The sequence below is a fragment of the Eucalyptus grandis genome, chromosome 4, assembly GCF_016545825.1.
Source record: "Eucalyptus grandis isolate ANBG69807.140 chromosome 4, ASM1654582v1, whole genome shotgun sequence".
NCBI lineage: Eukaryota > Viridiplantae > Streptophyta > Magnoliopsida > Myrtales > Myrtaceae > Eucalyptus > Eucalyptus grandis.
Window position 1 is genome coordinate 38,749,517 of NC_052615.1, and position 13,780 is coordinate 38,763,296.

At 40.2% G+C, this 13,780-nt stretch overlaps 2 protein-coding genes across 3 annotated transcripts; both read left to right on the plus strand.

Annotated features, from left to right (window-relative positions):
* Positions 1–216: 216 nt before the first annotated feature.
* Positions 217–6,664, plus strand: LOC104442383 (DEAD-box ATP-dependent RNA helicase 5). Of its 2 annotated transcripts, none has more exons than XM_010055807.3 (14): positions 217–838; positions 930–1,054; positions 1,769–1,876; positions 2,379–2,459; positions 2,689–2,767; positions 3,194–3,279; positions 3,359–3,415; positions 3,500–3,567; positions 3,800–3,868; positions 3,977–4,070; positions 4,250–4,414; positions 4,494–4,586; positions 5,324–5,435; positions 5,543–5,838. In XM_010055807.3, the coding sequence occupies exons 1-13, from the start codon at positions 304–306 to the stop codon at positions 5,417–5,419; spliced, it is 1,656 nt and encodes a 551-aa protein (XP_010054109.1). In that variant the 5' UTR covers positions 217–303; the 3' UTR covers positions 5,420–5,435; positions 5,543–5,838. The 2 variants fall into 2 exon arrangements, with proteins under 2 accessions (XP_010054109.1, XP_010054108.1); XM_010055806.3 differs by lacking the exon at positions 5,543–5,838 and adding an exon at positions 6,118–6,664 and having other exon boundaries at positions 218–838.
* Positions 6,665–10,186: 3,522 nt separating this feature from the next.
* On the plus strand, positions 10,187–11,071 carry LOC104442384 (putative disease resistance protein At1g50180). The gene has a single exon (XM_039310959.1). It carries the CDS (start codon positions 10,187–10,189, stop codon positions 11,069–11,071), a length of 885 nt encoding a protein of 294 aa, XP_039166893.1.
* Positions 11,072–13,780: the final 2,709 nt, after the last annotated feature.

The following is a 13,780-nucleotide window of genomic DNA, read 5'->3' on the forward strand; positions in this document are numbered from 1 at the left end:
GCTAGTCAGTTCAGGTCCTTATTTGATGTATTGTCTATTTTGGATAATTTTTTTTTTTTTTTTTTTTAAAGGCTCTATTTCAAGCCCCATTTAAAATTTTTCCTAAAAAAATTCATGGAAGGAAGAAAAAAAGGAAAAAAAAGAAAAGAAAAAGAAAATGTAGCGAGTCAGAGAATCAGAAAGTCAAAACCCTAGAATAAAACCCACCGCTTGGCCCTCTCCTGAATTGGCACCGATTCGCTCCTCCTCCTGCAAGAATATATCCCGCCGTCTCCTGCTCGGCAAAGCTCCAGCGCGGCAGCCATGGGCAGAAAGCTGAAGGAGGCGTCGACGGAGAGCGAATCGAGTGTCCTCGAGGAGGCGAACGGTCACGACCTCATGCCAGAGAAGAAGAAGAAGGACAAGAAGAAGAAGAAGGACAAGCACGGAGACGGAGACGGCGACTTGGGGGAAGAGATGAATCGGTCGAGCAAGAAGAGGAAGGAGCACGGAGAAAACGGAGCTGAGGCTGAGGTAATTACTAAGAAGAAGAAGAAGAAGAATAAGAAGAAGCACGAGGGGGAAGCCGCGAGCGAGGCGATCGAAAATGGCGGGAGCGGAGCTGATTCCGTTGCGAACGGGAAAGAGGAGGAGGTGAGGAGCGGCAATGTGGTGGTGAGCGGGAGGAATGTGAAGGACCCGAAGTACTCTCCCGTGGAGTCGTTCGCGGACGCCAAGTTGCCGGAACAGGTGCTCGAATGCTGCAAGGGCTTTACGAAGCCGTCTCCGATTCAGGCCCGGGCGTGGCCGTTCTTGCTGGACGGACGCGATTTCATTGGGATCGCGGCGACCGGTTCAGGTAGTGTTTCGAGGTTTTTAGTTCAGCTCTTCTATTTGAGTGGTTTGGTGCTCGGTGCTTGGTGAGGATTTTACTGAATTCTGTGGTTTAGGTAAGACTCTGGCCTTTGGGGTGCCGGCCGTCATGCATGTTCTGAGCAAGAGGAAGGGTAAGATGGCGAAGGGGAGGCGTCCACTCTGCCTTGTGCTGTCACCGACGAGGGAATTGGCTCAACAAGTACGTATTCATGATTGATGCATTTCTTGTTTTGTTAGGATGGAAGTATGTATTGTTTGCATGCTTGCCATTTTTGTTAGTGAGTTATTGAGAGCATGTTTCGACAGTTTACGTGCGTCCCAAATTGACCGACAAACAAAAAGTAAAGATGCAGGAATGGATGCTGGTGTTTTGTAGATTGGTTATGCGAATTTTTGCAGTTAAACTCTCGGCAGTCGTGTGTTAACTTGTTCTGAAATTGGTTGGATATTCTGGGATGGGGTTACAACATTAAGATTTTATTTTATTGTGAATCTGTAATCGTGAAAATGGGTGGACATCATGGCTTCTGTTAGGTCAAAATGGTGTGTAGTCACATGACAAAGTTACAGGCGAATTTTCACTTCCAGAAGTTGTGTTCAGAAGTGGAGCTATTTGTTTGATACTATTGTAGTAGGAATTCCAAAAGATAAGTGAAAACAAGAAGGCACGCAGTAAAAGTCAAGGTAATTGACTTTGTTGTTGTTATGCTGTAAAGGTGTACCATAGTATGTGCAGATGTAGGTGCTGAGAAATAAAGTACATGCCAATGCCATTTCTCAATTTTCCCACTTAATTCATAGCCTTTTATTCTAAGTTTGCTGCGCTCTACATATGTTGTGGTTCTTGTAATTGGTATAAATAGTAGTGTGTTTAAACAGATGACGAGCTATAGCCTTCTCAATTTGGTCCCAGATTTCAGATGTTCTGGTTGGTGCTGGAAAAGCTAGCGGTGTGAAATCAGTATGTGTGTATGGAGGGACCCCCAAGGAACCTCAAAGAGCTTCTATGAAGTCTGGTGTCGTAAGTCACCTCACTTTATTTTTTTTATTTTTTATTTTTTGGTAAAGATCACCTCACTTTATTAGGCTGTGCATATTACTCTTTTCTACATCTATCATTGTTTTATGAATATTCAAATGCCATATTTTCTCTGATGCTAATGTAAGTGGTTGTCACATTTCAAATATGTTTTTGGTGATGATAGTTCATGTACTCTGACCCTTGAATGATCTTCAAATGCTTGACGACAATTTGAGCTATCTTATGAATTCTAAGTGAAAAAGAATTCACAATTTGAACTATCTTGTGAAGAAATCCATAATGGTCTTAGCCACCCATTATGATTGACGTTAGATTTGCTTGTGTTCTACGTGGGCCTGGCTTTGTAGCCATGAAAGAGTTGCTATTGATTCTTTCAGATGTTGAACTTGCAAGAATGGGATTGCTTTTCTGTCTGATCATCTAGAAAGTTGATAACCTTGATAACCTTACTCATAGAGTACTCCATTTCATCTGTACCTAGGATTTTGTCATTGGAACGCCCGGTCGTTTGAAGGATCTGATTGAAGAGGGCGTTTGCCGCTTAAATGAAGTAGCTTTTGTGGTAAGTTGACTTTTCCTATAGTGTTTCTGTTTTGTGTTATGTGATGTTAGCACGGTCATATAGCTTGGTATCGAAGAGTTTTGTCAATGTGTCATTCAGGTGCCTGTCATATTGCTCTTTGACAAGCTTTGTGTTTTATATTGAGTTTTCAACTGACTGGAATATATATGTGGCGTAGGAATTTTCAACAAAGTCGGCATTTATTAATTCTTTTTCCTTTTGTCTTCAGGTCCTCGATGAAGCGGATAGAATGCTTGACATGGGTTTTGAACCAGAAGTTCGTTCTATATTGAGCAGCACATGTTCTGGTATGTTGCAAAGTGTGTCTTTACTTATTTATTACTTTTACCAGTTGACATTTGCTAGTATAATTTTCGTAGAAGTCTTATCACCGGAAACGGGTTGTGCACGTGTGTAATTAATCAGGCATCCTTTAGTTTGAATTCTACAATATCTTGTTTTCTGTAAATTCAATAAATTTTGCATCTGCTAGTATAATTTTCGTAGAAGTCTTATCATCGCAAACCTTTATCATTGTCATTGACCATCCGGGTTGTGCACATGTGTAATTAATCAGGCAGTCTTTAGTTTGAATTCTACAACATCTTGTTTTCTGTAAATTCAATAAATTTTGCAACTTACGACTTTGTATTTGTAATATATCTTACATGTGAACTAGAAACCGATGGTGATTTTGTTCCCTTCTAATTTTGTGTGCAAACTTGTCTTTGCAGTTCGCCAAACAGTGATGTTCAGTGCTACATGGCCTCTTCCTGTTCATCAATTAGCACAGGAGTTCATGGATCCTCACCCAATCAAGGTGTGGATCTTCATGATTAGGCAATGTCCTTTATTAATTCATACGAGTAAACTGGCAAGAATGATTGGCTCTCTTTCAGGTTGTTGTAGGTTCTGAGGATTTAGCTGCCAATCATGATGTTATGCAGATAGTTGAGGTATGGATTCACACTTTTGGCTTTGGTTATTTTTTTCTGGACATTATTAATTTATCTTTTGGTTTCACTCTATTGCCTTTGCAGGTACTAGATGATCGTTCACGTGATGAACGCTTGCTTACCCTTTTACAAAAGTATCACAGTTCCAAAAGGTACTCTCTTTTTTATACATACTACTGCGTTTTTGAATCTCGTTTTGTGGTCTTTCATTCTGATCTGATCCTGCTAGAGGCTATAGGTTAAATAGGTTGGTCCTCTTTTGACTGTCACTCCTTAAGTATGTGCAAAGCTAAGGGAAACCATGTGCGATAGTCTATTTTTATAGTCTTGCAATAGCAATGACATCTTGCACCATCTGACATGGTCGATTTTGCCATTTATCAGTAACAGGGTATTGGTCTTTGTCTTGTACAAGAATGAAGCTTCCCGTGTAGAACGGATGCTTCAAGCAAGGTATTTCCCTGTCAAGTCTGGTCACGAAATGGGCTAAGTGAATGAACTAATCCATCCCTAACCCTTCATCGTACATTTGTTGTCTCACTCTCCAATTTCTTTTTATAGAGGCTGGAATGCTGTATCTATCCATGGCGATAAGAAACAACATGAGCGCACGACGGCGCTGTCATTGTTTAAGAAGGGAACCTGTCCTTTGATGGTATGTTTTATCAATCAACATTTTAGTTGATGTCGATTATGTAATTTTTTAAGACAATTGAACATTAGTTGGGTCAATGGAGTAATAGTGCAGTTCCTTGACGGCAGTCGGGGATCATAACTTCTTTTTGCTGCATGGTGGTCAATTCCTTAAGCTTGAGTTGCCCGATATGTCTGCAGATTGCAACTGATGTCGCTGCTCGTGGATTGGACATTCCAGATGTGGAGGTTGTGATTAACTATAGTTTTCCTCTAACAACAGAGGATTACGTCCATAGGATTGGAAGGACTGGACGTGCAGGAAATAAGGGTGTAGCACACACGTTCTTCATGAAAGAGAACAAGGTTCCCTATGAAAGTCTCTAGTATTATTTCTTGCCCAACGAATTATCAGTGATACTGATTGACCTGTGGTTGCTGGCAGGGGCTTTCTGGGGAGCTGGTCAATGTTCTCAGAGAAGCTGGGCAAGTTGTGCCTGCTTCTCTTCTGAAGTTTGGTACTCATGTGAAGAAGAAGGTGTGTGTTTTGATACATCATGTTTTCTTACCGAAACACTGTATTTTGTTCGAGCAATTTTATATGATGTTTCCTTTCTTGTCAGCATTCCCAATTTAGTTGGAGCATTTTAGGGCCAAACATTGTCAAGGTCATCTTGCTGTGGAGTCTATAAATCGCGGTAAAGAAAAGAAAATCCTTAGTTTTTAATAAAATCTACTGCAAAATTAGTAAATTGATCGGAAGGAAGCTTTGCCTCGCGAGCCACACGTTACACCATCAGAATTCTCCATTCTGACCTTTCTCCGTTAAACTTAACCAGTTGACTTGATTATATAACTCTACCAGAAAGAGAATTCATCATTGAGTTACCTATTGATGATTTAGATAATTTTTGGATAGCAGTAGTAAAAGTAAGTCCTCCAATTGTAGTTATGAGTTTTAATTTTCTGTTCACATATCTAGAATAATTCTGCATTTTGTAGTCTGATTGAATTTTTTTTTCTTGAATAAATGTCCTACATCATACAAATGCAATTTTCTCATTTATGTAGTTTTACTATTTTATGATCTGATTGAAGATTCATATTATTTTGATTAATTTGTCTTGCAATTGCAGTAATTTATGTGGTTTTACCATATATGTAACACCAAAAATAAGCTGTCAACCCAAAGTTCTTTTAAGGTCATGCAACGCACGTGTTGCCATGGAAACTGTATTGCTATCTTTGTTTTCATGTTCTTTTCTCACTTGGCAGGAATCGAAGCTTTATGGCGCTCACTTCAGGGAAATTGCTGCAGATGCTCCAAAAGCTAAGAAAATCACATTTGACAACTCTGATGATGAGGACTGAATTGTTGGTAACAGTGGTAAGTAGTGGCTTTAGCTTGCATAAAGATTGTTTGGTTTTAAATGCATTTGTGATACTTTTTTTATCCCGACTCTTTTTTTTTTTTTTTTTTCAATTTTTAAACAGCGAATGTGTTCTTTGAAGGATGCTTCTCAGAAATATTATTACTGAAATTCTCAGAGTTGTCATCAGAATACATGAACCAGATATGTCTTATCATTGGGTTCCTGATCTGTGTGCCTGCTCTATTTTGGAGATTTTAGTGTCTTTAAGTATCCTAGCTAATAGGTGAGGCGAATGATAATTTTCTCGAAGAGACAGTGGCTATGCCATGCATACCGAGGAGCAAATGGTTGTTGCCAATTTGATTGTATTTTCTGTCTGCAAATCAATGGAATTTCACAACTGCCACTTTCAATGACTGTCGACTTTGCTTCCCTGTGATAATGTGTTGGAGTTGCTTCATAATATAGTTTCTCTCAGAGTACTTGTGACTCCTATATTTGCATGCTCTTGATTTCGTTGGGTTCAGCCAAGTTTTGATTAATTGATTTGTTAGAAGGTGACAGTTGTGTTCAGTGAAATTGGATGTAGTTGATTTAGATGGGAAATGCTGAAAATTTACTGATATGGAGGTTTTTTAGAATGTACGTTCCATTATGCTAGCTGTCGTTGAATATGTTTCTGCCTTGAATGCTTAGGCTGCACTATCTGGAGAGGAAAACAGAAGACAATCGCACTTGCTATGAGACTTATGCACTTGAAGGTTTCCAATATTAATGTTTGTGTGCGGACAGCTTTCTTTAGGAGAAAATATATCCCAACAAACTATATTTGTCAAAATGGGACAACAGAGTTCGAGGGTCTCATGTTGCTAAACCACCCACGGAGATAGGAATTGCCTTTGTTCAGCCTGCAGAGGAGGAGAATACAGCAGATCGTAGAGTAAGCAGCGCGATGAGCCATATAAAAATCATGAAGGGTGCGAAACTTCTGGTTATTTACTTATTAGGGCTCTTTATAATGTGGTTTTGCTTTTGTCATCTTTATGTTGTTGGCATTGTTAGGGCGAGGTAGAATAGTGAGCAGTGAGCACGAAGGAGAAGTTTTTTTTCTTCAACATGTATTTGGTTATTCTATTGTATCAAATGAAAGATAAAGGAAATTTATCCATGGTAATTTAATTAAATATGTATGATCGTGAGATCATTGAATTCAATGTCATAGTGTGAAAGGGCTTTCCGATTTTCTCCTTATGTACGATGAAAGCACCACACCACTAGCAACTTTCCTTACATGAAGGATATTTGCAATTGAGCGCCTCTGCTTTTAGAATCTTCCTCCATACGTGAAGAATTCGCTGTCATTTTCTTCGGTCAAAACACGCAGCGTCACTGATGATGGGCAGGATCATTTCCAGTGGATTATTCGTATTTCAACAGTCAAAGCATCTCCACCTAACACTTGCCCGAATACTTATTTCAAAGCGTGGGCAGTCTGTCATAACTCATAAGGTACACCAGATTTCATTACCCAATCTGACCAGCTAATTTAATTGGATGGCTCTATGAATCTAGGTTTCCGCAATTTGTGTATTCTTGCGTCCTGTAACTTGTTTCAAGAGTCGATCAAGTTTCAAGGTTTAGCATTTAATGGTGTGGGGAGGGGCGGCCGGCGTAATTATCCCCTTTGGAAATTAACGTAGTGGTTCCACAAACGTCTGGTCCGATAAGTAGACAACTTGAGTTGCTCATCAAGATTAAGTATAATTTCATTTGAAGAATCATATGAAAAAAACTGACACTAATACAAGTTATGGTTACGGTGAAGTACCTAATGCCATATATATATATATATATATATATAGTCTTTTATTTATAAGGGTTGGGTTGATTATCATGTTTCTTGTCAATACATGCCGATATTACTTATGATACGAGCGAACGTTATATTAAAAGTATCCTAAGTCATAAATAAAACGTCTCAATTAGCGGTGACGAGATGCCTTCGCTCATGAGCCTGTCACAATCATAGACTTGTTGAAGCAAAAATGCTTGAGAAGGATGGCAAAACTGTTCATATTCGGCCCCCTCACAATTTCTTTTTCTCTCTAATTATTGAAATTCCTCGTGCTTTGATGGCTTCCATCGGGGTCACGTCAGACGAATGAAATGGACAGAAGTGATATTGAAAGACTAAGACTCAGAACTTTTAAATAGTGATAAAGCCACTTCCGCAGTCATTTAAAAACTAAAAAGGGTTCGTGTCCGATCCTCCAACCCTAGTTTTGTTTCCATCAGCTAACACCTCAGCCATTTTTGTCAGCACATTGTGCCGTTTTGCAGCAGCTGGTGTTGTATAAAAGATGAGGAGAAGTAGGAGGGAGGGAGGAGGGGAGAGAAGGAACGAGAAAAGAAAGAAACCAAGAGAGGGCGAGGAAGGGTTTCGGTTCATCGAGCTATTAGATACCTCGGCACGCCTAATCAACTTTGTTTCGAAGCGATCAGTAAGAATTCTAGGTCTTGATTCCTTTAATCGCAGATTATTTCTTAGTAAATTTGTTATTTTGAGTGGTGTTGAATTCTGAATTAGTGGGTTGACTCTAGAGATTACATAAGCTTTGGACAGTTATGGACACGTAGAATTTTACAGAATTTGATTTGGTCTACTGTTAGATTGGGTGAAATTTTAAAGTTCGTTGTGTACCACTGAAACCAGATTCGAATTATTGTGTTTGTTGAGTTGGCAAGCACTTTGCTAAAACAAGGGTCCCCTTAGCTCCCGAGAGAGAGAGAGAGAGAGAGAGAGGATGATCTTATTATCGCTGGAGATGACGAATTGGAAATTCAATGAACAAAGGAAAATCTATTAGTATGCTTCCAAATAAAGGAACTTGGGGTGCTCAAGCATTTTTTGGGAGGAGAGGTTTGAAGATTGAAAGGTAGACAAGTAACTCGACTAGTTGGAGAGGGGAGCGGTGAAAGAAAAGGATTTTGAAAAGTGGATAATCTCTATGAAATCGAATATTTACCTAAAAAATAAAATGTCACGGTTACTGATATCTCTATATATCTATAACTTCTTATATATACCTTCTTTCGAAAAGTAAAGCAATTTGTTAGTTTCCAAAGATCTCTAAATATTAAAAGAATATATCTCGATCCAGCCACTGATCGAGAATACTTGGTTCTACTCTCTCTTCCAACCGCAGAAGGATTTTATTTTTTACATTTTTGAACAATCAGGATAGCTCTATCTTTCCATGGCAGAAAAGGTTTACTAGTGATCTCATCTCAAGCCATCAAATTCGTTTCGTCCGGGAGATGAGTGGAAGATGGCATTAAAACAAAGGATGGATTTATGAATGGTTGGTTATGTCTTTCGGATTATGCAAGGCACCCAGTACCTTCACCATTTATGATTCCAGCCAAGAAGATAAAAAAGGAGAAATAACAATGATTATCAAGGAGAACCATCAAGTTAAAAGAAGGAACAAAATTTGTAGTGTGATTATGTGATTATGAAAATCAACATAAATTCTTTTTATACAGTAAAAGGAAATCAATCCAGAGGTACGCCGGGAGTGGAAGTCCGCTTGTTGGTTTTTCACTCGCCCTTTTGGCTTTCACGCAGAAAGTAACCGCGCTTTGATTTCAAGGTCCCATTTTTTTTTTTTTTTCTCAAGTTGGACTTGTTCATTTGGGACTTTTCCTTGGTCATGAATGATATACTCGAGTACATACTTCCTTGTTTTGGCTCTTTTGAAAAACAAAGTGAGTATATACACCAGCATATCAGAGAATGCAAAAGCATCCACCTAATTGGATACCCACATTTCGATGAACTATGCACATCTTGTAGGAGAAGCAGGCATCATTCATGATCATCGAACGATATGGCTCCTTTATCATCTTCTTAACCATCATCGATTACGTCTGTGCACTTTGGAAGCGAGACGAACTGCTCAGGGTTTAGTTGTCTCATAATAGCAAATTCCCAGGACGTGCTCGACAATGCACTCTTTAGGCTCGAAAAGGTTATTCCCCAGATTGAGATTAACCGATAATATAAATTCTGGTCGAACAAGTACTTGCCACGCAAAAAGTTAAAATGACAATCGTGTCAACGAACTGACGAAACTGCTGTGGTGTTTTTACAAAAAGATTGAGCTTCTTGAAGATAAGGATGACTTAAGTAGGGGTATATAAAAAGTGAAATCTTGATCATAGGACTTTGAGGTGAATCTCTTTTCTGGCTCTAAAGAATTCCAGCATAACAGAAATGATTGGCCTCGTTATCTCATCTCACAAGAACAATCATTTCTTGAACACCATAAATGAATTTGACCTCCCCCCTAATCATGTTTGCAGGTAACGATGAGGCATGAAATTTCACTTTTGAGTCTATGGCTAAAACCAGTACTTAAAGTTTAGACAGTTCAGAGGCCTAAGCTTTTCCAGACTATATGCATAGAATTTCATTTTTTAAGTGGGACCTGAAATCTCTAGTAGATACAGTGATTCTACCATGCAAGCATCAAGAAGTGGAGTAAAACTTAAAATATCTGAGAGCCAAGCTAAGTCAGATATAAAAGACTAGTGGCTTTAAAAGCAATGCATGCTCTAAGAAACTGTGGTCAACTAGTACAGCAGAAGTAAACTTGTCTAATTGGTTTTGGAGCCCAACATGTTAAAGCATTGAGTCTACAGACGCAGTATGTAGTATTGTGATAGCCACCGACCTCTGATCTTGCAAGGTTCTAAGCAAAGAATGGCAGAAGGTGCAGTGCTGTATCTACTTAGCAAGCTCGAAAGCTTTGTCGAGATTGTGGTGCAACAACAAAGAGAGGGTCATGAAGAGTGGATGTCTCTGATAAGAGAATTTGAGCGCATCAAGGCCTTCCTAAAAGCTGCGGATTCCATGGAAGAGTGCAATGAAGAAGTCAAAGTGTGGGTTAAGCAAGTACGAGAAATTGCATATGAAGCTGAGGATCTTCTTGATGAATATACACAACTCTCAGCGCAGGATCATCAAACCGAGGGCTTTCTACGAATGATTCAAACCAGTGTCAGAAACAGGAAAGCTCGACACCGACTGATTTCGGCTATGAAAAGCATCAGCCCCAGAATCAAAAGTATCTGTGAAGGACAGCAGAGACTGTTTGATGGTTTCGGCACAACTGAGAGAGGTTCAAGCTCAACCTCTTCTTATGAAGACAACAAATGGCAAGATCATCGAGGAGATGCACTTCTGGTAGAAAAATCCGATCTGGTGGGCATCGGAGAGCCCAAAAAGGAGCTTGTCGAATGGTTGGTCCAGGGTGCTTCACAATGCCAAGTAATTTCGGTGGTTGGCATGGGAGGTCTGGGGAAGACGACCCTAGTAAAGCAAGTTTATGATGACCCAGCAGTGAAGAAACGATTCACAGTACGTGCTTGGGTCACTCTTTCTCCTTCATCAAGGACGGACGAGCTGCTTTCAGACATGCTTCGACAGGTTGCCAGTAGCATCACGAAGACGCTTCCATCTGGAGCAGAAACTTCCAAAAGTAGTTGCGTTAGAATGATGATCAAAGACTTCCTCCGGGAAAGGAGGTTGAAATACCTAATCGTTCTAGACGATGTATGGGATATGAACAAATGGGATGCAGTCTAGTGTGCCATACCCAACAATAACAATGGCAGCCGAATAATGGTCACCACAAGGAAATCAGATCTAGCATCAGCATCCGGCACTGGATGGGCAGGGAAGGTCTACAACATGAAGCCCTTGTCATCTGAACAGTCACATGAACTTTTCTGTAGGAAGACATTCAAAGAGAAAGCGTGCCCCAGCCATTTGGAGGAAATATGCCGGCAGATCTTGAAAAAGTGTGAAGGACTTCCCCTAGCAATCGTGGCCATCAGTGGTGTTCTGGCAACAAAGGACATAAGAAGAATTGATGAATGGGAACTTGTCCTCCGCAGTCTCCGTTCTGAAATCGATGGCAATGAAAAGCTCAAAAACCTGAAGCAGGTACTTTCATTGAGTTTCAGTGATTTGCCTTATTACTTAAAGTCCTGTTTCTTGCATTTGAGCATATTCCCTGAGGCTCTTGTTGTCGAGCGTATGAGGATAATCCGACTCTGGGTAGCAGAGGGCTTTGTTGAAAGGAAAGAAGGTAAAACCCTGGAAGAAGTCGCTGAGGACTACCTTGATGAGCTCTTGAACAGAAGCCTCATCCAAGTGGCAGAGACCACCAGTGATGGAAGGGTAAAAATGTCGAGTTCATGACCTTTTGCTGGAAATCATCATTCCGAAGGCAAGGGATCAGAACTATGCAATTATAGTCCATGAACACAGAGGTCCGTGGCCAGAAAGAGTTCGTCGCCTCTCCATACACAAAGCATTTCAGATTGCACGAGAAAACCGGTCACTTTCCTGTCTCAGATCCTTGTTCACGTTTGGCGTAGACGAGTCTTCTGTAGTCGACGCTCTCTCATCTGAATTGAACCTTCTCAGTGTCCTCGATTTAGAACATGCTCCAGTAAGCCGTTTCCCAGGTCAAGTACTTAACATGAAATGTCTCAGGTTTCTAAGCTTGAGATCTTCCCGTATTCGAACCATTCCAAGTTCCATAGGGAACCTTCAGAACCTAGAGACACTGGACCTTAAAGACACTCGTGTCATCGCATTGCCTGTGGAGATAGCAAAGCTTCAACAACTACGTCATCTCCTTGTGTATCGGTATGAGAACATATCTTATACTCACAATAAATATGGTTTCAAAACCCCCGCAGATATTGGAGCTCTGCGGTCTCTGCAAAAGCTATGCCATATAGAGGTAGATGATGAAAGAGATGGTAGAAATATTACAGGGCTGGGGAAACTTAATCAGTTAAGGAGGTTAGGTGTGTTAAGGTTGAGGAGAGAAGACGGAAGGAATCTGTGCTCATCGATAGCAAAGTTAACCAACCTCTCCTCACTGGCTGTTTTTGCATTCACCGATGACGAGGAAATTGATTTGCATCACCTTTCTTCTCCTCCGCAACTTCTTCAGAGGATCTTCCTGAGGGGACACTTACGGACCTTACCAAGCTGGATTGCTAACCTCCACAACCTCGTAAAACTATGCCTGAGAATGTCCTGTTTAAGGGATGATCCACTGGAATCCCTTCAAAACTTGCCCAGTCTCGTTCATCTCGTGTTGCTGCATGCTTATAATTGGCAAACTTTGTGCTTTAAGGCCAAAGGATTCATGAAACTTAAGATATTAGGGCTCGATCTTTTTGAGGAGCTCGAGTTCATACAGGTGGAGAAGGGAGCAATGCCATGTCTAGAAAAGTTGATGGTCCTGCGGTGCAAATTGCTCAAGGATCTGCCATTAGGAATCGAGCACTTAAACATGCTCAAAGTGTTGGAGTTCTTCGAGCTGCCTTGTGAATTAGTCCAGAAACTTAAGCCGGATGAACAAAATAAGGACTACCAGAAAGTTGCACACGTTCCCGAAATTCGATACGCTTACTGGAGAGAGCAAGGTTGGGACGTCACATCCGTAGAGACATCGGTTGAGGAAGAGGGCTCTCGTTCGCAGAGTTCTAGTAGGAGTAATGAACTACCTCCCTGTTGGAAATAAGCATGTCTACATCTTCTGTGAATCCATCTTTTCTGGAGTGACTATGTCTACACTGCCATGAAAAATTCGATGTAACCAAGTTTACAGTAAAATGATTCTGGAACATATTCGAAGGTTCGTTTTCAATCCGGCAATGCTTTGTCATTCAGTAGCCTTTCTCAAACCAAGCATCAACCGGGGTTAAGCCAGAGATGACAAGTCCAGAGAACTGTTCAAGCCTTATCAACGTGCCATTGCAGATATGGTGACATATCTGCTTTGCAAACACCCCACAGGCCTTGGTATTATATATAGGTGGATGCTCACAAGTTTCGGTAAATACATACTTGTACTTAACATAAAGTGTGCATCGTATCTCTGTATAAATTATATTTCTTTATCAAAAGTGGCAGTTTATTAAAAGGATGAGGAAAAATAATGTCCTGTCACTATCTTTATTTGTTCCTTGTGTTGGAAAAAGCTAATGAGAATAAATAAATTTGTCTAAGGCGTGCAAGCGCAAGCACTGTCCTTAAGGATAATTTCGCCCCTCGGAGTGCGAAACTCGGTGCGATAGGCTTCTAATGGTTATCCTCCCAAGATACAACAAACTTTCTTCTATATTCCGTATTGAATATTGGAAGAAACAAAAACAACGTTGTGTATAACTTAGTAAGGAAAATGAAAGGAAAGATTTTTTAAAGAAAGAATATTCTCTGTTTCATTTAGTGTATACTTTCAAGATTGTCTTATGAAATTTTAATTTTATA

Bases quoted from the DNA above. Each gene is read 5' to 3' on its own strand.
- LOC104442383 (XM_010055807.3), top strand. From the start codon at position 304: ATGGGCAGAAAGCTGAAGGAGGCGTCGACGGAGAGCGAATCGAGTGTC. The intron at 839-929 runs GTAGTGTTTCGA...TCTGTGGTTTAG, and splicing joins GATCGCGGCGACCGGTTCAG to GTAAGACTCTGGCCTTTGGG. The intron at 3,869-3,976 runs GTATTTCCCTGT...TTCTTTTTATAG, and splicing joins GAACGGATGCTTCAAGCAAG to AGGCTGGAATGCTGTATCTA.
- LOC104442384 (XM_039310959.1), top strand. From the start codon at position 10,187: ATGGCAGAAGGTGCAGTGCTGTATCTACTTAGCAAGCTCGAAAGCTTT.